General features: G+C 36.5%; 1 protein-coding gene across 1 annotated transcript in view; it reads right to left on the minus strand.

The window, feature by feature from the left end:
* Positions 1-26,200, minus strand: part of SPAG17 (sperm associated antigen 17) — a 234,340-nt gene that overhangs the window by 99,180 nt on the left and 108,960 nt on the right. Inside the window, exons 16-20 of the mRNA XM_077767475.1 lie at positions 22,119-22,180; positions 21,419-21,532; positions 14,209-14,363; positions 9,678-9,856; positions 7,948-8,045 (exon numbers count right to left, since the gene is read on the minus strand). Coding sequence (XP_077623601.1) covers positions 7,948-8,045; positions 9,678-9,856; positions 14,209-14,363; positions 21,419-21,532; positions 22,119-22,180 — 608 coding nt within the window. The remainder of the gene's footprint in view (positions 1-7,947; positions 8,046-9,677; positions 9,857-14,208; positions 14,364-21,418; positions 21,533-22,118; positions 22,181-26,200) is intronic.

The raw sequence follows: 26,200 nt of genomic DNA on the forward strand, positions 1-26,200 counted from the left end.
TAAGAGGTATGAGAAAGCATTAATCCAGTGAGGAACAGGGAAACTGATGAAACGTTTCCACAGGCTACCAGGGACCAGAACAATAACACTGAAAGTCAGATCAGAGACCTACGAATGGAGCAGGTATTTTTAAAAATGACACCTTTGTTGGGTGAACTAAAAGATTATCTTTCCCCATAGAGGAAAACCATGAATTCTAGCTTGCTTCCTCGGCCCTGCATGAAAGGTGAGGTGGGGTAGGAGGAGTCTCCCCTGAGAACGAACCACAGCCTATTTTCACACGGTGTGACCAAAATGTACATTACCTTAAAAAAGTATTCTAAAAAGATTGTGGGTACATATGAGCTCACAATTGAAAACCACAAAACATGAAGAAGTAAGCCAAAAGTAAGAATCTGGAGAAGAAACAAACTATGGAAACATATCTGCAAAGACTGAAGGTATCAGAATTATCAAATAGAGGAGGTAAAATAAGTATTTTAATCTGCTTAGTCTTTAATTTGCTTAAAGAGAAGAAAGGATCGAAAGTTTAAATAAGAAATAAGTCAGTATTAAGAATAAGGTGAATTTGAAAGCCCTCTTAGAAAACGAGACCTTTAGAAAAGCAGTATGATATTTGAATAGATAATGATTGCCCATTTCCAGAGTTGATGAAAGACATGAATCATAACATTCAGGAAGGCCAATGAGTTAAAAGCAGGAAGTCATGGGGGTGTGCTAGATCTAGCTTATGTTGACTTGAAAGAGTTTATTGGTAAATTTTCAGGAATTTTGCAAGCTGGTTGTTAACTGCAGCCATTATTTAAAATGAAATTATACAAATGTACAATTGAGTAACACATTAAAAACAAAGGCATTAAATATTTAAAAATTACCCCCTTCTTTTTCTTTTTTTTTTTTTAATGTTTATTTTTGAGAGAGTGTGAGACAGAGGCCACGGGTGGGGTGGGACAGAGAGAAAAGGAGTCACAGAATCCGAAGCAAAAACTTACCACCTTCTTAATTGTTTTGTTACATTTCCCTATTATCTATGTTTTTGAGGTTATTTATATCAATTATCTCTGTATCATAGAAATACAATATAATATATGCAGTGTGCTACTGCATATTGCTTCCAATTCTGCATTCAGTGATGTCATATTGATTGCCTGATGGGAGTATTTACACTACATGGATCAGCAAATGCTACAAACCAGATAACTGTTGGTTATCTAAACTTATGAAAGTGATGGTGGAAATGTTAGTAATGCAAATTAAATTTGAAAGTGTCATGTTTGGAGTTGTCACATTGCAACTAGTAGTATGATACACTGAGGAAATGTTCTAGAATCTAAAAAGTGATACATCTACAAAGTAAGGAACACCAAGGCTTGCTGTCAAACACAAAGAAGCTAGGAAGGGGTGAGAAAAGATCCTCTTCCAGAGCCTACAGAGAGAGAATTACACTGCTGCGACCTTACCTTCAGATTTCTATCCTCCATAATTGTGAGACAATACATTTCTGTTGTTTTGAAGCTTCCCTGTTTGTGGCATTTTCTGATGGCAGCCCCAGGAAGCTAATAGAGTTGGGAAGGGTAAAACAATAATCCGGATAATGCTCAGACCCCATGTTGAGAAGTGCTTGTATCCTAATTGAATGGCACCTTTTTACTACTTTTAATACAGATGAAACCTGAAGTACTCATGGGCAATGACTCTCCATTGTAACTGCCCATTGGGGCATGCCTATGGGAATTTTGTGGACCTCCAAATACAGAAATTCTCTGGAGTACTTGTAATTTACACTGCACCACTGATGGCCCTTGCCCCAGGAATAGATCAGAATAAGATATCCGGTAGTTCAAATAACAGGGAAAGTAACTATTTTGGATCCCCCCCTGTGTCCCTTTAGATGGAAAGTAAGCCCTGCTATATAACATCACACAACGGAATCCAGTTTCACTGCAAGTCTGTAAACTGAGACAGGGCAATTAGCTTCACCCCTCAGTGGACTTGTAAATAAGTAACTGAATCATGGCCAATTGTAATGATGCCTGTCCATAATATCTGTTCATGAACTGATTCTGTTAGGAAGGCATACCAAATACCACTGAAATTCTGATTTTTTTTTTTCTGGAACTGAATTGTTCCATAACCATACTCCAATATGGTATTAACACTGGTATTGGTACAGTAAATTACCATATGTAAATAAGCCATAATACTGATATTGATGATTCAATGTTCTAGGAGACAAATCTTCCTCAAGATGTAATATTAATGGAAAAATGACTAGCCTGAGGAAGAAATGGATTTACCTAACTATCAACTAATTTCTATGCTAAATAGCCTGTACAACATTATCATAAGGTACAAATAATACTGGATTAAAGGGGCAACAAAGAATCAAATTGGTACAGAAATATGAAAATGCATGTAATAACTTTATAGGATGGGTTAGTTGCTTCTTTAAATCTATCCCTACTCCATACTGGAGTCTCCAAGTGTTAGGCATATTCATACTGACACTATTGCTGTACCAAATATGATTATTTTGCTATAAGAAAGCCTGGGCCAAGAATTAGGGCCTGACCTGTGCAGTAAAGAATTAACTCTGCTCAAAGAATGTTAGACTCTTGTCCAGCTCATGGCCTCTAGGGCCTTAGAGCATCCTGCCCGGTGAGTGTCTTTGTTTACTTGGGGCCTTGGATTACAAAAGGTAGTGCAATTTATAATCTAATTTACAGGAGGGTCTTTGAGCCACGTGGTTTCAACTTGACCTCTGGAGAGGCTAGACACAGGACAGCCATGTGGTCCCTCAGCCATGCCTGTGTAAATGACCTCCAACAAAGCCCTGGACACCAAGGTCTGGGTTAGCTTTTTACATGTCAATGCTCCATGTATGCAGTCACACATTGTTACTAGGAGAAGTACTCACTGTCTACACAATTCCACTAGAAGGAAGCAAATGGAAGCTCATGGCTGGAACTTTCCTAGGCCTTGCTTGCCCTGTGCATGAATATTCGAAAAAATAAAAAAATAAAAAATAAATACAAATTATTATCTGATTCAGCAAAGAAGTTGCTGAAGTCATTGATGAATGAGTGAGATTTATCCCTCTGTTGTTCATTTTTGTCTTCCTTGTTCCTGGCAGTGAAAATACCAATCAATCAACATTCATATTGAATCTTTGTCCATTGTAATCATAGTTTGGCTAAGAGCTTAGTAAAAATCAGTGAAAGTATTTCATGAGAATCAACTGGCTAAATGGAATTTACAACAAAAAGTAGTATATGTTTTATTATTTGTACATTGTGTGCTCTACNACAGCTGGAGAAAAAAGGTAAGCTGTTTATAAAGAAAGGACAAATTAGATCAACAATTTATTAACAACTACAATGTCAACCCAGGAAAACGTGGAACAATATCTTGAGAGTGCTCAGAAGATACAAAAAAATCAACTGAGAATTTTATAAATGAAAACTATGTTCAATGAATAAGGGTAAAATAAAGCCATTTTTAGGTAAGTAAAAACTGAGGTTTAATAACAACAAACCTGCACTAAGAAAAGTTTTAAAGGAAATAGTTCCAAAATATAAAATTTGAGAAGAAATGCTTGACAAAACAAATGGTAAGCATGAGGCTAAGGCTAAATAACACTGACTGTGTAAAACAATGACAATAATAATATTCAGTTTGTGGGAACAAAAAAAAACAAAACAAAACAAGATAAAACTTAAAATATAAGTTGAGAAAAGGGAAACAAATTTTAAATAATATTAATAGTTCCTTGTATTGTTCTGGAAGAAACTAAAGATATTTTATTAAGTTTAGACTTCATTAAATTCTCTATGCAAGTTGAACTTCTAGAGCAACCACTAGTAGAAATAGAGCGCATACATTCTAAACTTCTGTCAAGGGGCAAAGTCAAGGACATTATGTAGGGTACTTATGTAATAAGAGAGGAAAGTAATTTCTGCAAATATTTTAATGACAAGTCAATGAATATAAATTTCTTTTGTAATATGGGTCTACTAATAAGAAAAATAGAATTGTTTTTTGGGGGAGGACATTTCACTTAGCGTTCAAATTAGTGTTCCCATCACTAACTGATTGCAAATGAAAAAAGAAAGTAAATTCAACATAAAATAAAGGAAGGTAGAAAAAAGGATCATAGAAAAAGCAGGAAAATAGAAAATACAAAATACATCAGTTGAAGAAATTCTGAATATGTAATTAATCAGAGTAGATATAAATGGATTCAACTCTTCTGCTAAAAGAAAGATAATCAGATATGCATTTTTTAAAAGTCTAGCTTATAGTCCCTCTTTATAAGAGATATGCTTAAACTATAAATGCACATCAAGGAGAAAATAAAGAGATGTAATTTGACAGTCAAATGCTATCTGAAAGAAAGCTCTTATCCTTTTATTTTTCTTTATTAATCTAGGAATTGGTTTTTCTAAGGTTCCTCAAAACTCTGTTGGAATCTTGATAAGAATAACATTGATTTTATAGTATATTTCATTTCCTAAATTGAATCCTCTCATCCATGATTATGGTATATTTTCCCACTTAATGAAGTATTAAATGTCCTCAATAATATGTTGTAATTTTCTCCATAAAGATTTGCTTGTCTTTTATTAATTTTCTTTTTTTGTTCCTCTTGTGAATGATATTTGTTTTCTATTACATTTTCTAGTTGGTTATTGCTGGTAAATAGAAACTCCAGAGATTTTTTCCATGTTGATACAGAGACCTTGCCAACTTCTTTAATTTATTTTAAAAGCCAAACTTAACCCTAACAGTGATGCTTGTTAATAACAACGCAAAGTCTATAGACTAATTTCATTCATAATGGACACAAAAATTCTAGATAAAATACTATCAAATCAAACCCAGTTTTATTTATTAAAATAATAACATATGAAAAATAGTGCTATCATTCTTAATCTATGATGTACATAAAAATGGTACTAGGAGATTATTCAAAATTAAAGTTCCTAGATTCGACTCACAAAGATGCCATTAGGATGGAGTGAAGGCATCTGTATTTTTAAGTCTCTTCTCCCCAGGGACTCCTAGGCAATCATAATACATAATACACAAAGACTGTGGGATGAGGACTAAACTTTAGGAAATGCTGAAGAGGAGCTTGCTTTAGAAATGCAATCATTAGGGGCACCTGGGTGGCTCAATTGGTTAAGCAGCCGACTTTGGCTCAGGTCAAGATCTTACAGTTTGTGGGTTCAAGCCCTGTGTCGGGCTCTGTGCTGACAGCTCAGAGCCTGGAGCCTGATTTGGATTCTGTGTCTCCCTCTCTCCCTGCCCTTTCCCCAACTTGTACTCTGTCTCTCTCCCTCAAAAATAAATGAACATTAAAAAGATTTTTAAAATGTTAAATAAGTCATCATAATTCAATATGTCAATAAAACAAAGGAGAGAAACTAACATACATTTTTAAAATTTAATAAAATAAAGCAGCAACTAAATATAAATTCAAAGATTTGCCTTGTAATTATGTGTTACCATTGAGACCACAAGTTTAGGGGGGCTCACCAATATTAACCTACACTGTTTTGTGGTTTATTGCATACTGATTGGAGTATGGAAGTCAGCTCTTGCCTACCCAATGTATGAGCTTACAACAAAGCTATTGTAATTATTATTATTTAAAAAATTTTTTAAACATTTATTCATTTTTTGAGAGACAGAGAGAGACAGTGTGAGTGGGGGAAGGACAGAGAGAGAGGGAGACACAGAATCCAAAGCAGGCTCCAGGCTCTGAGCTGTCAGCACAAAGCGCAAAGTGGGGCTCGAACTCACGAACTGTGAGATCATGACCTGAGCAAAGTCAGATGCTTAACCCACTGAGCCACCCAGGCGCCCCCGCCCCCAACCCCAAGCTATTGTAATTAAAATAGTATGGTGCTTGCAAAGGAATAATTAAGCTGGTGACTGGAACAGAATACAGCATTCAAAAATGGTTCCAAAAAAATAAATGGGTGCAGGGGATTAAGACATACTAATTTCCAATTATAAAACAAATTAAGTCACAGGAAAAAAAAAATAAAAAATAAATAAATAAGTGCCTAATATACAGCCAACACACCAATTTAGTTGTGTGTGTAGCAGGGACAATTAATATTACATTTAATTAAGTATAGTACTAGTAAAATGACAGTCAACATGGGCAAAGAAAAAAACCCCTTTGTTACACTATAAACAGCGAATTTCAGAAAGATTTGATATCTGAATATAAAAAGCATTATCTATGAAAAGATTCTAAGAGGGTACAGTAAAATTAATGTAAAATCAAGGTGGAATCAATCTGATAGAAGCCCTGAAACTGTAAAAAGAAAGACAGATTTAAAAAAAAAATTTTTTTGAGAAGCCATAACATATAAACAAAAACAGCATAAAGCCCAATTGAATAGCTGAATGGGTTGCCACCAAGTAAATGCTCCCGTAACCACTGCTAGGTTAAGAAAGTCTATTTCCAGCTCCCCAGAAGCCTTCCTCAGCTTCTTCCCAATCACCACCTCTTTCTACTGCCTTAAAGGCAGTAGAAAATTAGGCTAATTTAAAATACTTCAGCTTAGTTTTGTATGTAAATAAAACCATACATAATGGTTTTGACTCTCTCCTTTCTTGTACTCAACATGATGTTTGTGAGATTCATCCATATTTCTTTAAAACATTTTTTTAAATGTTTATTTATTTTTGAGAGAGAGAAAGAGAGAGAGAAGGACAGAGTGTGAACAGGGAAGAGGCAGAGAGAGAGGGAGACACAGAATCCCAAGCCGGCGCCAGGCTCTGAGCTGTCAGCATAGAGCCCGATACGGGGCTTGAACTCACAAATGTCAGATCATGACCTGAGCTGAACGCTTAATCGACTGAGGTACCCAAGTGCCCTGAGATTCATCCATATTTCTGTGTGTAGCTATAGGTCGTTCATTTCCAGAGCTGCATAGTATTTCATCATATGACTAAACCATACTAGGCATTCCACTAATGAATATTTGAATTGTTTCTAGTTTGGGAGAATTAATGCTGCAAGAACAGCCTTGTCCATGTGTCTTGGTACACGCATACCTGCATTTCTATTAGGTATATCCTTAGGAGTGGAAGTGTTAGGTTAAAAGGAAATCGTATGCTTGACTTTAGTAGATATGTCCAGTTTTTCAAAGTCCACTTTGAAATGCCCACTTATATGTCAACCAGCAGTGTATGAGAATTCACTGCGCTTCACTTCTTTGCCAAAATGTGATATTGTGTCTTAAATTTTGGCCAAAAGTGATTGATCTGACTACATAAAAGTAAAATATTTCTGTATAAATAGAAAAATAAGTGGTGCTTATTAATGGAAATTGTTTAATACTTTACTATAAATCCAAATTATAGACTAACAATATTGCTATGAAAATAAGTTAGATCTCTAGATATTATCTAAAAGTGATAGTCATAATATGTTGCTATGAAAAAACAGTATGTGGCAGAGTAAATTTAAAAAACAACAAAACATACCAAATCTAAACCGAAAGCAAACAAATGAAAACGTTCTTTATATTTGTACATACATGGATGTAGAAGTATAGAACATACCAAATTGTTCATATTCTTATTTTTAGGGGTTTAGGGAACCAGACTAATTTTGACTTCTTATAAAAGCATTAATTAATTTTGTAATTAAAAATCCCATTACAAATTGGAAACAAGAAACAAACACCTGCGAAGAACAAGCACCACATCGGATTTGGGTTATATGAAAATGAAGGCCAGAGAACTCCTTAAAAGTTTATTATCTGGAAGAGGAGACAGCTTGGTGAGAGACTGCTTTTCATTGCAGACTCAATTATTTCTGAGAGGTTAGCAAAAAAGATCACTTTCGTTCCACCACACAAACTCTCTATCGCACAATAAATTTGAGTTTGTAAATATTCAGTGTCATGTCTTTCCTTGAATTACCTTGAGAGAGCCTTCTAAGATGAAAGGAATCTTTTCCTTCTCTTTTTCTTTTTCTTTTTCTTGATCCGCTATCTCTCCTTTGCTCATTCCTTTATTACCTGAAACCAGAGAAAATGAAACTTCTTAGTAACTCTCTACAACAAAGTTTTATAGAAGGACCAAATGTCAGGACTGTAGAGGATCTCAAAGGCTATCAAGTTCAACTCTCCATTTATTCATCCCTCACTCTTTCTTGCTGTCCCCAGAGTGGATGTCTGAAGTGGAACTGAGCTCCTCCAGGGAGGGGGAACTCACATTTTCACTGTGTTGAGACCTTGAAGCTTTTATTGAAGTGGACTCTCTATCCATAGGGCTTTAACCTAATGAATCCTAGCTTAAGACCACACGGAACAAATCTAACTTTTCCTTCCACACTGAAGCCCTCCTCTTGCTATAATAGTCCTTCTGTTTGGAAGATTTACAACTTTCTTCGCTTAAGAGGTCTCAAACTGAATGCAATACCTACCAAGTGTATTCCAATCTCCAACTAACCATATTCTGGATTTCACAGGATCTAGATAGTAATTAAGCATTTGGTTCTGTTTAGAAATAGAATGAAGAAAAGGCGGTCAACACACAATTTTTCCTGCTCATAGGCAAGTGTGGCTCTAGACACTATTGTGAGAGGGTAGCCCTATCTCTCTTTTTTATACAGTCCCATCCATCATTCCAGATACTTAGTGGTGTCTTTCTGTGCCGCCATCAGGAGAAAGGCCAAACTGATGGATGGATTATATAACCATTTTAGTGGATGATGACTGATTCATTACAAACTTGGCTTTCAAATTTTTATTTTAGAATTAAGTCAAACACAAATCCTTCGGTAGTTGACAGAAGTTGCAAAATCTTTGGAAAATCTATAGCTTTGCTTCTTTATGAGAAATCTCTCTCAACTTACGCTATATATATACGCTATATATATTAATTATTAATTTCCCTAGTGAGATATCCATATTTTCCAGACAGGTTATCTCATTGCTTTACTTCTTTATCAANCAGAAATAATGAATATTATTAATGTGGAAGCCATTCCCTAGTGAGATATCCATATTTTCCAGACAGGTTATCTCATTGCTTTACTTCTTTATCAAGTATCCTTCCTCTTTTTCTCACTCTCTTCTCCATTCCCCAACAGCATCAAAGCCATGGAAATTAACAACAAAATACATATGTATTGACTCCACATCTTGTCAAGTGCCTGTCACAAATCCTCAAGAATCCATTTTCCCTTTATTTTTAGATTCCTACTCCCAATTAGTCTTGAGATTCTTATGATTGCTCTTCTAAGAAATGTCTTGTTTTAATTTCACTTTTGGAATCTATAAGTATTCTAATGGAAATATACTGACTTTGAATTTGCCTCATATACTGTCAACAAATCCTAGATAGCTGAAACTATCGACCCTACCAAAATAAAGACATCTGGCATTTCCCTAACATCGATTTGATCTATAGGACAGATCGAATCTTCCAAATCTGGCAGGAGGTGGCATCAATATAAGACAGATATTTCATTATCCCATCACCAAACTTATCATATTTGGAACTCAGCTATCTATTTTTTAGAGAAAGTGAAGAGTCACAGAAATTTGTGGGTAACTCGTTTTAATATTGAAGTATTCAGTCTTGATTAAATTATCAAATAGAAAAATGTCTTTGGACTTTACGTGTGAGTTCAACCAGTGACTTACTTTTAGATTTTTTAACAGAATACATTTTGTTAGAAGGTATTTTGGCAGGAACAGAATATTTCAATTCCAGCTCAGCCTTCGTTCTATTGATTTCCTCAGCCATTTTAGATTCCTGATATATGGCTTCTTCTTTTACGATCCAATCTTGAATGGATTTTGCAACGAGTTCCAAATAATTCCTAAAAAAAGAAAGCAAAAAGCAAATGACAATTGAGTTACTATTAAAGTCAATAATACTTATGATGCCAATTGTACAAATAAACGTTGCAAAAATGCACTGACCCTAAATTGCCCATATACCAAATGCAATAGGCTCAGTTATATCCTAGATGTAATTCATACAAAGTCGTCAAATACAATATTCAGTGAGCATATGAAAAATGCCCAACTTCATCCACAATTAAAGACACGCACATTTAAAAGTGAGATGTTTCTGACCCAGTCAAGGATTCAAAAGTTTAATACCAAGAGTTGATGACAGTTTAAGAAACACTCTCAGCACTGTTAGCTGGAGAGTAATATGGTACAGTTTCTTTTTAGGACATTTTTATAGCATACTAGAAACTTTTTTAAGTGACGATAGCTAAATGACTCACTGGATTAATTGAAATGCTCCGGTCTTGCTGTAAACTTACTGGCCTGGGAATACCCATGCTCTAAATACTGTGCCCTACGCTGCGTGTGCACTTAGGGTCACATCAGTGAGTTGTTACTCACCAGGAGTCAGTCATATTTGTTCCCAAATCCATTTATTCTATTTATGTGGATCACTGTAATTAGTTTTAATGAAATGTTATGTATACTTACAACATTTGAGGGTCCTTAGAGAGTTGTTTCTGAGGAAGTAAGTTGAAATATTTAGGTTGGATAATCAAGATTAATTATTGTCAAGTTGTATGAAAGTGAGGCCTGAGGCTCGAAAAATAAAGCTACAGGGTTTTTAAAGTCAGGTTTTTTTCACAATTTTCTCTCATTTTTGATCCCCTTTAAAGAGATAAACTGAAAAATGTAGACTATGAATTTGGGGTACTCAATATCTTCATTGAGAAGGGAAGAGACATCTCAAACTCAACCTTTCCCCACATGAACCAATCGTCTTCTCTTAGCTGATGGCAAGTCTACACTTCAGTCGATCAGCTGAAATGCCCTGAAGTTACCCTTGATCACTCTGATTTTCTCTCACTCCACTTCCCAAATGTCGCGAAATCCAAATGGTATTTTAAAGCACATATTTAAAATATATTCAAAATCGAATCTTTTCTCATTTGCCTCACTGTTCTCTTCCTGGTCTACACCACCATTGCCCTTTGCTGGGATGGCTGCAATAGCCTCCCCCCCCTCCCCCAACTGGTCTTCCTGTACCTACCCTTGACCCCCCAGTGGTCTATTCTCAACACAGAATAGAGAGATCTTTTTCACTGTAAAGTCAGATCATGTCTCTCTCAGGTTCAGAACCTTTTGATGTGTCTACGTTTCAAACAAAACCTAGAGTTCTTGCTGTCTATTCATGATGAGGGAACACAGATTCATATGCAGCCAAATCAGTACTCAAATGGAATGACAAAATAAAGACTATTTCAGCATGCAGTGATTTAGGAATTCACCAGCCAGATACTTTCTGAAGGAATCACAAATGTACTCCAGCTGCATTGAAAAAATAAATCCAAGAAAGAAGACAACATGGTATATAAGTTAAAAGGCTGAGGTAAAAAACAGTACATTTGTTTTCTTTAAATTTAATTTGTTTTTTAAATTTACATCCAAGTTAGTTAGCCTATAGTGCAAAATGATTTCAGGAGTAGATTTTTTAACGCCCCTTACCCATTTAGCCCATCGCTTCCCACAACCCCTCCAGTAACCCTCTGTTTGTTCTCCATATTTAAGAGTCTCTTATGTTGTGTCCCCCTCCCTGTTTTTATATTAGTTTTCCTTCCCTTCCATTATGTTCATCTGTTTGGTATCTTAAAGTCCTCTTATGAGTGAAGTCATATGATATTTGTCTTTCTCTCACTAATTTTGCTTAGCATAATACTCTCTAATTCCATCCATATAATTGCAATAGGCAGGATTTCATTCTTTTTGATTGCTGAGTAATACTTCATTGTATATATATATATATATATACCACATCTTCTGTATCCATTCATTCATCGATGGACATTTGGGCTCTTTCCATGCTTTGGCTATTGTTGATAGGTCTGCTATAAATATTGGGGTGCCTGTGCCCCTTCAAAACAGCATACCTGTATCCCTTGGATAAATACCTAGTAGTGTGATTGCTGGGTCGTAGCATAGTTCTAGTTTTATTTTTTGGGGGAAACTCCATACAAACAGTACAATTTGTAATTAAATGTAAATAATTATTTGTGCTACCTGTATGTGATTTAAAATATTGCTTAACAGTTGGAAATAAAATTTCTAGACAATTTCAAAAGGGTAATTTGTTGGGAGTAAGTGAAAATATGTTAAAATTTTTAACATGAAATGATATTAATTCTCATTAGCTCCATTTATGATATAAAAATATTTAAATATGTGATTTAAAATGATAACCTCTATAGGTATATTAATAGAAAGTATAACTTTAAAAACATCACACACTAAGAATGAACTGAAAAATTCAATCTAACAAAGGGATGAAAAGGAATTAATCCTAAAGTAGATATGTGCATGTAAAATCAAATGGTAAGAATGAGGCCAAACATATTATTTATAAAATAGAAGTGAACAGATTGATTCTTTAAAATATAAAGTTTTAAAATATTGTTATTAATTATTAAAATAATTATTAAAATCTTTCAAAGACAAAGGATCTCAGAGTAGCTGAACAAACCAAGGTAACATTTAAAAGACATGTATCTACAAATGAAAATGATACAGAAAAATGAAAGCATGGCAGATGGCTGGTTAGAAAGCCAGAAAACATCCAGATCCTTAACTCCAAATTTGTCCCTACAGAAGAAAAAGAATTCCCTTATTAGTTTAGCCACTGTAGTCAGTTTTCTATTAACACAGTGAGACACAATTCCTAGTTGACATGTAAAATGATTGAGAAAGTCCTATGAGTACAATTCCATATAAGAGACTATCCAACAATATTAATACCAAATGTAGTGAAATTCAAGGTGAAAAGCATTAAGGGGAACACAGAGGGACATTTGCTCATGCTGATAAATGTTTACAATGCATTAAGAAGGATGTTTCTAAAATACAGATTCAAAAATAAGTTTAAACAGATACACATATACACTCACGCAAAACTAACAGGAGAAATAGACAAAACTATAATCATAAAGACAAGACACTAATACATCTCTCTCAGGAATGGGCATTTATTGTGAGAATACTGTTTAATTTCATTCCCAAAGGCATCCAAAATCCAAATGTCATGCATGAATCTGTAGAACAATGTCAATTGCCAAAAGTAATTGAAGAAGAAATAGAAATCCTGGATAAGAGATTAACTTTAGAAGAACTGCAGAGGTTGTAGATCAGCTGTTCCTCATCCTTTCCCATTGGGCTCTGCCATCCAGCCTGTAGGGAGCCACTACTTCTAAATGGTTTTCCATTTGAAGTGTTCCTACCCTTCCCCAAATAATGTACTATATTCTGTAAGCTACTGTATACGTGAGCAAAGGATTAGCACATGACCTATTTTCCCAGTTATTCTGTAAGCCCATTCTCTGTATCTTTCTGCATCCCTTTAAACTAAAACAATGCTGTCAGGGCGCCTGGATGGCTTAGTCAGTTAAGTGTCCGACTTTCGCTTAGGTCATGATCTCGCAGTTCATGGGTTCAAGCCCCGCATCGGGCTCTGTGCTGACTGCCAGCTCAGAGCCTGGAGCCTGTTTCAGAGTCTGTGACTCCCTCTCTCTCTGACCCTCCCCTGCTCATGCTGTCTCTCTCTCTCCTAGAAATAAACAAAACATTAAAAAAATTTAAACTAAAACAATGCTGGACAAATAAATACTGGATCTACGTGAATCACCATTGAAAAATAATGAAATGTTCTCATCATTACTGAGAGGACAGAGCAAAGCTTTAAGATCATGAAGAAATAATTAAGGGGCTTGGAAGAAAAAAAGACCACTGATTCCTAGAGGTCTCTATTTGCTGAGAACCTGACTGCTGTGTTGATAATGTCACTCAGTTGCTCTACTGTTGAGTCTTCCCCAGATCAAATGGAGTTATCCAAAACCAGCATGAAGAATGTCCTGTTTTATAGTTTCTCCTTGGGATCTTCCAGAGGCAGTTTTATTAGAGTCAAAATAAATCAGATGTAAGGTAATAACGTCCCCACTAGACCTAATGGGCCCAGGAATGACGTCTGTCTTCTTTATTTGGTATTGTTTTGATGCTTATTACAGCACCTGGTACACCTCAAACATTCAACTTGATAGACTAAATTGAAGGCTTAGTTTTTGACTTGAAGCACTTACCTTAGCCTAAGGAACTAAAAGCTAATTAACCAGTAACCAGCAAGCTAACTAAAATAAGATAACTAGTTAACTAAACTGTCTAAGGTGGTTACCTGAATCCAACATTGGAGTGAAGGGCAATATTCCAATATTCACAATGCAGACGTTGTATATTCATTGGATTATGAAAGACTAAAAGTAGAGAGTTGTCTTGGGTATGATAATAAGAATCAATCCACCTGTATTGCTGGCTGGCTTCTTGAAGAACCTGAAATCAAAATAATTACATTGTCCTGTCTCCCCTCCCCCCGCCCCCCCATGAGAAGCCTCTCCTTCTAGGGCATATCTCTGACACCTTACCCTCATCCCTTTATTTCCACAATGTTAGTCTCACTGTTAGCGAGAACGTAAGTGGTAGAATATTTTTGGGAGCATTTCAGCAACTCTTACAGAAAATAAAACACTAAGCCCCAGGCATAGAGGCATTTGCTCAAGTGTTTTTATTAAGGCCGGGAGATAATAATTAAGTGGAGCAGCTATTTAACATTTTCCATGCTTTCATATAGATCATCACATGTTATCATCATTGAAAACCCCGGATACATAGGTACAATTATTTGTCCTATTTCAAAATATTAAAATCCTCATTTTTCAGTGTAAATTGGGGCTGAGAAAGGATGAGAGATTTATCTATGAAAATAGGGTTCATACGTTCTGAGGCCAGGGCTGACGCCAGTCTCTCTGTTACCATTTTTGCACTCCAAAGAATGGTTTCCATCACACCATTCTGTAGTATAGAGAAACGAGCGTGGCCTTCCTCAGACGTACTATTTCCACATGACTTCTAACCTTGGCCATTTCCAAAACACTCCACCCTCAGCATGCACTGCGATCGCAGCTACCAATAGAGGGGCACAGAGGGCAGGGCACACTTGTGTCCTTGCTTCCATTTCACTGTCAATCAACACAAGGAAACACGACTCAGGGAAGTCAGTTAGACAGCTGTGGATTGTTTTTGTTTTCGTTTTCAACATCAATCTCATGTAGGAACCTTCAGTTCTCTGCTGTTTGGGTGATGTGAAGGCATGGAATTGCCTATTATGTTAGCAAAGGACTGTTTTCCTTTTGCTTTCCATTTGACATTGGTAGCATTACCAAAATAATACATTTGCTTCCCAAATCTAGTCCCCAGTATGAGTGTCTTTATAGAGTGGTATTGAAACTATTACAGCTTCCCCGAGAGGCACACATGTGGTGAATATTTTTGCATTCATTTATTTGTTGTTGTTACATAGGGTACTATCCATTACTTTACTTTTTGGAAATTCAAGTTCCTTTTAGACTTTAAACTCCCAAACGAAATACGTTCATTTCTGATGAACATGTATCCTTCTTTCCATTAGAGAGATCTGTAAAATTTGTTTCCATACTTACTTTGGCTGCTAGAATATATAGCATTAAGTTTCTCAGAGCTATGGTAGCTCTCAAATCAATTTTTGATAAATTTTCAAATAATATCTTTCTTCTCCTTTTTTCCTTTTTTTTTACTATTTGGCATTTACCCATTATTCTATATTAATATTGCTGATACCATGAACTAATTAAACTTTTTATAAAAATTTTTATTACAATTTTAAATTTTTATGTAAAAATTTATTTTTTAATTTTATTTTTAAAAAATTTATTGAAGCATTATTCACAATAGCCAAGATATGGAGGCAATCCAAGTGTCCAACCACAGATGAATGAAGAAGATGTAAGATATATATATAGATATCTATATCTATATCTATCTACCTATCCATCCATCCATCTAATGAAATCTTGCCATTTGCAGCAACATGGATGAATCTGGAGGGCATAATGTTAAGTGAAATAAATCAGTCAGAGAAAGAAAAATACCTTATTATATCACTCATATGTGAAATTTAAGAAACAAAACAAACAAACAAAGGAAAAAGAGACAAACAAAACACTAGACTCCTAAATACAGAGAACAAACTGGTGGTTGCCCAGAGGGGAGGTGGGGAGGAAATGGGTGAGAAATGTATTGAATAGTTGGATCATTATATTTTGCACCTGAGACTAATATAACACTGTGTGTTAGTTATAGCTCAGTTAAAAAAATAAACACCTATGATGTGCCAGGTACTGTGCAGGTTCTAGGAAAACAAAAATTAACAAGATAGATAAGATTTTCCCTTAAAATTTGATTTAGATTTTTACAGATCATCCTGGATTCAGAGAGGTGTCCTAAGCAGAAGAAATTGATGGGAGTATCTGATTCATGGAATGGACTGGACAAGAGCTGAAGCAGGTTAATGATTGGGAGGCTGTTGCAGTAGAACAGGATGGTGGCTGGACTGACATAGCCAACAGTGGAGATGGTGAAGAGCTTCAAGATATATTCTGAGGTACACCCCTCAAAACCTGATGATGGATCAGACACGCAGGATGCAGTAAAGCAGAGATAAGGGAGAACTCTTAGCCTTTTGGCTTGAAGGTGACATTTTCTGAGATGGATGAGGAGAGAAACATGCTCAGGTGGGAAAATTATGAGCTTTGTGTGGGACACTAAAGTTGAGATGCCTGTCATATATTCAAGTGGAATTTGGAGTTAGGTATTCCAGTATGGACCTAAGCAATCATTTGGAAGATAAAATTGTAGGAGTCATTAGCATTAGGTCATAGATGATAGATGAAATCATCACAAGGATGTTTACAGAAGAGAGGAGATGGTTCAGTGTTCAAACTCAAGGCATTTTGATATTTAGACAGTAGATCAACAAAAGTCCAGAGCACTGAGGAGAAATACAGTATGGCACCTTGGAAACAGAGAGGCAGGAGTATTTCACAGTGATTAGCTCTTAATGCTATTAAAAGGTCAAGGAAGATGAAGAAAGATAATTGTCCATTAGATTTGGCAGGACAGTGATTCATAGAGTGGTGAGGATGGAGCCAAATCGAAAAGAAACCAAAGCCCACAATGAACTTCCATTTAAAGATGAAAGATAAACACATGTACTTCTTGACAGCTCATTAAATGAACAGTAAAATTATTGGGTTTTAATGCCACAACGTTGAAGGTCACAGGAGAGGACACAAAGGCAACAACAGTTGAGAAGCTGGAAAGTAGAAAGTTAGGGGTAACTGACAGCCAACAGAAAATCAAATTCTGAGATTAATTTAATGAGAGACCAGAAGTACCCTTGTGCAGAAGTGCAGAAAGGCTCAAGGGAATGGCAGTGCACTGCCCTGCTCTGAGAATGGGGTCAAAGAAACACTGAAAATAGGAAGATTAAAGTATTTTTAAGAAGCTGTTAGGGCCCCCAAAAGCCCTCAACAATTCTTAGCAACTAGGCAGCTGCCCATCTTCCTCCTCTGCAGACAAAGGGAGGATTATTACCTATAGAAAAGACTCCATGGATTCTAAGAAGTGAGCTCCTAGGCACTGCTAAGGGAAACCTGTACTACAGAAAAAAATGAGAATTGTGTAAAACTATAAATTAATGTCCAAGAAATATAAGGTGACCCACATGTATAATTCTAAATTTTATAGCAGCCATACTTTAAAAGTAAAAAAAAAAAACAAACCCAAAACAAGTAATGTTAATTTAAAAAATATATTTTATTTGGGGCACCTGGGTGGCTCAGTTGGTTAAGCATCCAACTCTTGGTCTTGGCTCAGGCCATGGTCTTATGGTTTGAGTTTGAGCCTCGTGTCAGGCTCTGCACTGACAGGGTGGAACCTGCTTGGGGTTCTGTCTCTTCTTCTCTCTGTCCCTCCCCTCCTCACTCTCTCTCTGCTTCTCTCTCTCTCTTTCAAAATAAATAAATCAAAACTTAAATATATATATATTATTTAATTCAGTATGTCAAAAAATTATCTTTTCAATATGTAATCAGTATAAAAATGGTTAATGAGATATATCACCTTTTTCATATTAAGTCTTTGAAATTTGGTATGTATACTTAAACCAAATATATATTATATATGTAGTAATATATATAATAATAAGAAATGTATACTGTATTATATAAGTAATATATACTATGTATATAGTATAGCAAATGTACAATTCGGACAAACTACATTTCAAGTAGTCAGAAGCTCCCTGTGAGTTGTGGTTACCACACTGAACAATGCAGATCTAGAACCTGAATGGTAAGAAGTGTAATTGCCTTCCCCCAACTACTCAGCTTCCAAAATCCTAACAGGTAAGTTGTGTCTTTCAGTTACATGTTCAGGTTTTTTTTCCTCTGAAGAACTTCAATGGCTTAAGAGTACAGACTAATACACCAACACTGATGGGTATCCTCAGGAAACTACCCAGCCAAATCACCCAAAATGAAATCCGTTTATTGACAATTCCCTCCTGCCCTGACCTCACGCAGTACTTCCTATGATATTTTTAGTGTCTCATTATTAACATGAAGAAAAAGGCAAATGTCATTAGGTATTACTCTCTGATATGAAAAATAGAGACCAAAAAAAACAAAAAAACAAAAAAACAACAAAAAAAACCCCAAAAGCAAAAAAGAAACTTGAGAGAAAAAGAAAAAGAATTTGAGGAAAAAGACCCAATCTAGGGATAAAACACTAGTATTTCAAAGGACTTTAATATCCTCATAGAGAGAAGAGAAGATATGGTCTCAGGTAAGACAAGTAAGATGCTATAAAAAAAGTAATGTGCAATTATAAATAGAACTTTAGGAAACTAACAATGATGATAACAGAAACAGAAGCCTCAATGGAAGAACTGGATGAAAGTGAACCATATCTCCAGAACAAAAAGACAAATACTGGAAATTAGGAGAGTAAAGGCAAGGAAATTGGAAGCTCTGCCCAGGAAGGTGAGCACTGGAATAGCAGGGGTGCCACAAAGAAGGAGTAGAAGAACCAGAAGGGAGATGATTATCAGAGAAATGATTATGGAACATTTCCCAGAATAGAAAGACAGGAGTTTCTGGATTGTTCTGGGCTTACCAGTATGATACTTGGAAACAGAACCACACCAAGGCACATTAACAGGAAACCAACAACACTGGAGCAAAGAGAAGATCTTAAAATCTTCCAGACCAAAAAAACCCCCCAAAATACAAACAAACAAAAAAAATCCACCCCAAAACAAAAAACAAAACAAAACAAAAAAACAGACTCAAACAACTGATCAGGAACAAAAATTTCATTGTTGTTTTTCTCAAGGACAACACAAGAAGCTACAAGACAAGGAGTGCCTTCAAAATGTGGAGGGAGGGGCGCCTGGGTGGCTCAGTGGGTTGAACATCCGACTTCGGCTCAGGTCATGATCTCATGGTTCATGGGTTCAAGCCCCGCGTCAAGCTCTGTGCTGACAGCTTAGAGCCTGGAGCCTGTTTCAGATTCTGTGTCTCCCTCTCTCTCTCTCTGACCCGCCCCTGCTCATGCTGTCTCTCTCTCAGAAATAAATAAAACATTAAAAAAATTTTAAGAAAATGTGGAGGGAAAATGCTTTCTGACGGAGCATTTTATGTAAAGCTAACTGTCACTCAAATGTAAGGGTAGAATTAAGATGGTTTCACACATCCAATGCCCCCCAAATTTACCTGCCATGTGTTTTAATTCAGAATGCAATTAGAAGTGATTGTTCCCTGCAAAAAGGGAGTAACTCAAGAAAGAATAGGACATGTGACTCAGAAACTGGAGTGTCTGACTGGAAAGAGAGGCCAAGGATGTGACCAGGATCATAAGGAACGAAGTTCCCAGGGCCACAGCTGTGAAGCAGGCCTGGAGGGCAAGTGCGAGTTCAGAGCACACGGGAGAGATGTGGCTTAGACGATAAAACTGATAGACTGCCTGTGCAGTTTAATGGATTGAGAGGAGATTTTACTCTTTGGTGCAGAGTGTGGGGAGGAGTAATATAAATGCATAGTAAACTAGACAAAGGAAAAAATAACTGGAAGACAAACTCCAAGGAAAACAAAAATAGTATCAAGAAAGAATATCAAGAAATAGTATCAAGAAAAAAATGTCATAATCATTGAGTAGTACATAGTTCAGCTATGAATAACATTTATAAAAATGAAATTAAGTAAATATTAAATATTGAGTGAAACAAAAATGATGATATAGTTAATAGTGTTAGAGAATGGCAAGAAGTGTTAGTGTGAGTATAGGAGTATATGAGTGAGTGTGTAGTTGTGTGTGTGTGTGTTCACATGCACATGTACACACCAGATGGGGGTTGGCAGCTATTTTCTCAAGAGAGAATCAGTTGATGGCGATGCCCGACCAAAACTAAAACTAAACAAAATATACTTGTTATTAGAGGAGACTGAGTTAGGTAGCAAGAAACCTGTAAATGTCTTGAAGATTTTTACCTCCAAGAATTTAGGCACAGGGGTGGGGAGGGGGCTGCTATTTTTCATAAGACTCTTTATAGAACTTCCTGGCTTTAAAACTGTGTGGAGGTAGGGGCTCCTGGGTGGCTCAGTCGGTTAAATGCTCAGCTCTTGATCTCCCGGCTCATGAGATCAAGCCCCCAGCAGGCTCTTCATGACAGGGCAGAGGCTGCTTGGGATTCTCTCTCTCTGCTCCTCCCTACCCTCGCATGCGTGAGCTCTCTCTCTAAATAAGTACTTTTAAAAATGTGTGTATGTAAAACTTCGATGTCAGTAGAGTTAAAATTAAAAAGGTAAAGCAAAAGCAAGTACAAGTTTTTGCATAAAATGTATACACAGAAAATGTAAGGTTACTTGTTATTTTGCATGAACAAAAGTTCTGGGGCCAGATTTCTTGGGTTTATATGCTGTTTCTCTCAGTTGCCAGCCATGCGACCTTAAGCAAAAGTTATTCTTGGTCAAGGTGTCTCAATTTCCTATTATTTACATAGGTTTCTACTTCAAAGGATTAAATGAGCAAATAATATTAATCATTGCTAGCATAAGGGTAAGTGCTCAATAAACACTAGCAGTTTCCATTGACCTGTAAATTGCATCAGAAAATACTTTGAAATGTAGTGAAAACTTCGTAGAACTGATAGGCAATATGGGAAAAATAAGACTGCTTTCCCATCATGCCTTACTTTTGTTCTTAGAAAATATGTGCACCAGTCATGTCTATTTCCTCTCTTACAAGATTTTATAAAAACATCCCTTTGGATGGAGATTCCCTGGGCATGTGTAGCTCGATCTGGGAATACATTCATTTTATAGATGAAGTAAATGGGAAAATTGATCAGAACTGGATCTGAGAGAGTGACCTAGCAGTGAACCGTTCTAAATCATACCACAACTCCCCAGACCTGATCAGCCACCTCCTGGAGACTCACAGTCCACTGATACCTGAAGCAGAACTTTCGGTTTAAAATGTTCAGTGAAACTCCAGTCCATTAGACTGCGTTGTTGCGTTTTCCTTATGTCCTCTAACTCTGCTTCCACAGTCATCTTCTTGGGTTTCTAAAAAATCATAGGAGTACAATTTCAGCTTTAATTTGTCCAACTCCAAACGGAGCCTTCTCGGACTCCATCAACTAACCAGCATGTCCTCCATCTAATTGGGGAAATCTGCATATGTATAAATCCATATGGCAACATTTTAGGAGAGCTGTTGCCAGAAAGAGTATGCCTTTGAGTTTTTTTTTTTTTATGGGCAACATAATCTAAATATTTTTATTGTTAGGTTATACTCTTCTGAGTCCTGTTAGCAATTATAGGCAGGTTTTCTGAACTCACTTCAAGACAGCATTAGTTCTACATGGCTGTATGGTCAGCAGGTGTTTGTGAGGTTGCCAAGCCACACTGTCTAGAGAGGAGCATGGAGCTTGGAAGTTTTGCTTAAGCCGCTAGTGAAATTAACTCCTTTCTCTCCAGCTGGAGCTAGTCTGAGGATGTCTGAGTAATCCCCTTCCTTCTGCTAAGCATCTCCTTTGTGTGTGTGTGTGTGTGTGTGTGTGTGTGTGTGTGTGTGTGTGTGTTACTCTGGGTCACAGTTTTCTCAGATCATCTTACTTGTATCTACACTGATAGGAAAACAATTCCTTACCTTTTCAAGAGGATCAGCCTTTGTGACTGCTTCATCTTTGATCTCATTGTTCGTGGTCTGTTCTGTAAATCAAAGACACCAACATCCAGTTGTGTTTTGGCTTTGTTCTTGCCTTTGTCAGTGCTGGGCCTTTTTGTTGCCCATATGATCTATGTTTCTGTGCTGAAAAGGTAATTCCTGAAAGGCATGCTTCATACCTCCAAAAAGGTGTTTGTGTCAATAATTCTAAATCAGTGTCTACCTGGAAAAGTTATACTAAACCCTTGGAATAGAACCCAGCTTCCTCTGTGATACATTCCTAAATCCTATCAGATAATCCTGCCTTCAGATTCTTTCCCTCACTTCTGAAAAGGTACCTTTATCTTTATGAGTTGCAAATATTGACTGATTAAACTATAGCTCTTGTGATTCCGAATCTCTCATATAGAAATGAATAAACTAGGGGCACTTGGCTGGCTCAGTCGGTTGAGCGTCTGACTTCGGCTCAGGTCATGATCTCACAGTTCATGGGTTCAAGCCCCGCATCGGGCTCTGTGCTGACAGCCAGCTCAGAGCCTGGAGCTTGCTTCAGATTCTGTGTCTCCCTCTCTCTCTGACCCTCCCCTGCTCATGCTGTCTCTCTCTCTCTTAGAAATAAATAAAACATTAAAAATTTAAAAAAAGAAATGGATAAACTATATAGCATATTCCCCCCAGTTTGACCAAAGAAATGGAGTGGGTGATGGATCTTGTGATAATATATTTGGGACGCTGCTGGGTAACTGAGCCAACCTGGCTTTTTATGGTCCCACCTTCACTCTCCAAACACATCTCTTCCACTCGCGTTTGCTCTTTCCTCTCCAGACTCTCTGGGTTGTTTGCTGCGACTTAAAGTTTTTGCACTTGCCTTTGTTCTGTCATGCTTTGCTTTTAGATAATCACTTGGTTCAAACCTTTACTTCATTCATAGTGTTGCTTCAATGTCATCTCCTTAAGCACTTTTCTGCCCTTTACCTTGTCGTATTTTTAATCGTCCCATCTACTAGTGTCTGATAATATTTATTTGTGTCTATCTCTCCATCTTGGAAGGGAATTCCTGGAGAATAAGAACTTGATCTTATTTTCCGTAACTGTACCCCAAGTGCCCAGCACACAGTAGGACTTCAGTAGTTTGTGTTGATTGAATGAGGAAGTTCTGTATCATATAATAAAACTGGAAATGTATCTAAAGCCACAGAGAGAGAGAAGAACTGTGGAAGAAACTCAAAACAAAAGCTTATTTTGGGGTAAGCATAAGATTCAACTTCATTCTGTGGTGAAGAGAAGTGTATTTACACTTCTAGCAGTAGTTAATCATGCCTACCAAGGACAGACCGATGTTTTTCTTTCTTTTAGGAGCATAGCTACTTACATTTTCGCTACTAGCTTCATCTTGCCTTGGGCTGGTGGAGGTGACGGCATGAATGTTCCATTTTGATTTAGAGGAAAACTATAAAGTCAATTCAGTTCAGTATTTATATAAATACATCTACTCAAGAGAAAACTCAGGCCAACTATAACTCTAAATAGACCATGATGTCCCTCGCGTCCCTGAAGCAATTGATATGAAATCTGTGGAATAAAAATTATTCTATTCTGTGGTCTGCCAGATTTCCGGGAGATTTGATATTCCCTCCTGTGTCTAAGGATCCAGCAGAAAAAGTCTCTAGTTTAGAAAATATGTTCTAAAAAAATTGTGCATCAGTTATTTTGTCAAAGGAAAGAACATTCTAAAACGAATCTGAACTCTTTATTTAATAGTAGAGTAAAAATCATTTTTTTCTTTCTTTCTGATTCTGCCTTCAGCCCCATAATCCTTTGACAGTGTGATTCAGTAGTTTTTGACACATCTGGAAATGGATGCTTTCTCATCCCTTTGAAAAACAGCTTTCCTAATCTGTTTTACTTTAGAGATAACAAGATCCCTCTGCAAAGCAGTTACTTTATTAAAAAAACACCCAACAAGCATCGAGGGCACATCTAAACCCATAGACCCACGGTTATCAACTCACAGGTTTTTCATAAATATCCAATAGGCCCTGTCAAGTTCAAAAACAGTCTCAGATGGAAATCCAGTGTTTGGTTAAGAAAAGCACAAATATTCAGCCCTTCAAATCCAGGAACAGGTTTTTATATGCATTTGAAGCTAAGATGGTTTTTCAGGAAATACATGAACAATTTCTGCCTTGTTCAAAATGATTTTAAGTGGCTGCTTTAGAAGTATGATTCAGAGTCAGAGGGGAAATGCATGATCAACAACAAATTCCCTTAGACACCGCAGCCATGGAGGGGCACCAAGCCTCAGCCACTGTCCCATGTCTAACAGTTCCTTGATGAGGGTTAATATACATCTTATAGGATCCTTTACAGGTTGTGGGGGTTCAGCTCTCCAGATTGCTCTATCTCTAGGATACACTATCCATTATAGCATTTTTAGCCCCAGAGATTTAGAGTTGCTCAAATCATCTATTTTCCTCCAGGATTTGGAATGCCAATTTACATGGTCTGACCACCAGGTGGCAAAAGTTGCCTGAAGAAAACTATACACCAGTTGATCTTCGAAAGGAAAGAACAGAACACAAAGAAAAAACCCCTCAAGATTTATATCTCTCCTGGCTTATTCTGAATCCATATTAACACAAAACAACTTCTCTGTTGTACATTTACATTCCCACAGGATGCACTAATGCCATAACGTTCCAGGTTAATTCATTTGGCTTCATTATTTTTGTGAGCTAGGCTAATATGTAAGGGTACTTAGAACAGAGAAATCGGAAATCAACCATTTTGGGAAGACCCAACAGTAACAAAATCAGGTTAAGGATCAGCATGAAGAAGAGACCATGAGTATGGCTAAGCCCCTAGACAAGAAATTTCTGGAACTGAGGAAGCCACAAGACACAGTGGAGGAAGCATTTGTTTAGAGTTAGCGGTCTGTTGGAATCCTGACTTCTTACTTGTATGTAGTTGAACAAGTTACTTAATCCCTCTGGTCTTCAACTCCTTGTCTTTAGAATTGGGATAAGAGTATCTTACTCGTAGACTTGAGGTTTAAATCAAATACTAGTTAATATATGTAAAATGTCTTAGCACAGTGGTTGGAATATAGCAGGGCATTATTAAATAAATGTTGTCTCCTCCCTTCCTCTGTCCCCCTCACCCTCACTTAACTGTTCTACTAATTGGCAATCAGATTTTCCCTAATTCTACTCTATCTTTTACCCTCATCTAAGTAAACGAAAATGACAAGATGACTATTCAGTCAATACTGACTTGGGGCTCCTGGGGGCTCAGTTGGTTAACTGTCCAATTCTTGATTTTGGCTGAGGTCATGATCTCATAATCTTGTGAGATCAAGCCCTGCGTTAGGCTCTGTACTGACAGCATGGAGCCTGCTTGGGATTCTCTCTCTCCCTCACAAAATAAATAAGTAAATGTTTTAAAAAATACTGACTTAACATCTGCTCTCTTGTGGCACTGACCACTTTTGTTTAATGCTTTTTAAAATTATGAATTATAACACAGAGAAGTACATAGAACAGAAATGCTTAGTATAATGAATATAAAGAAAAGTCCCAGCAGTGCAGACATATTATGTGTGGCCTTTTTATAAACATGACCTCCTTGTTAAACTATCATATTAATCCTGATTTTTTTGTGTGTGGATCATTTTGGGTTTTCTACATATATAATATTTACAAATAGTAACAGTTTTGTTTCTTCCTTTTCAAATCTTACACGCTCATCTCTTTTTCTTGCCTTACTGAGTTGGCTAGCATCTCCAGTGTAACACTGAATACAAGTGTTTATAGTATATAGCTTCCTGGGGTCCGGAAATCTTTCAACTTTTGATCTTGATATGCAATGTTTGTTGTAGTAATTTAAGAATAAACTTTACAAGGTAGAAAAATTTTCCTCCTATTGATAGTTTGCTGAGATTTTTTCCATGAATTTCTATAGTTTTAAGCTTTTTCTGCATCTATTGAGAATGATTATATAATTTTTCTCATTAGTATGTTAATTGATAAATTATATCGATTTTAATTTTTTAATGTATGTTTTTT

The sequence above is a fragment of the Crocuta crocuta genome, unplaced genomic scaffold (assembly GCF_008692635.1).
Source record: "Crocuta crocuta isolate KB4526 unplaced genomic scaffold, BGI_CrCroc_1.0 scaffold180, whole genome shotgun sequence".
In the NCBI taxonomy this organism is placed as follows: Eukaryota; Metazoa; Chordata; class Mammalia; order Carnivora; family Hyaenidae; genus Crocuta; species Crocuta crocuta.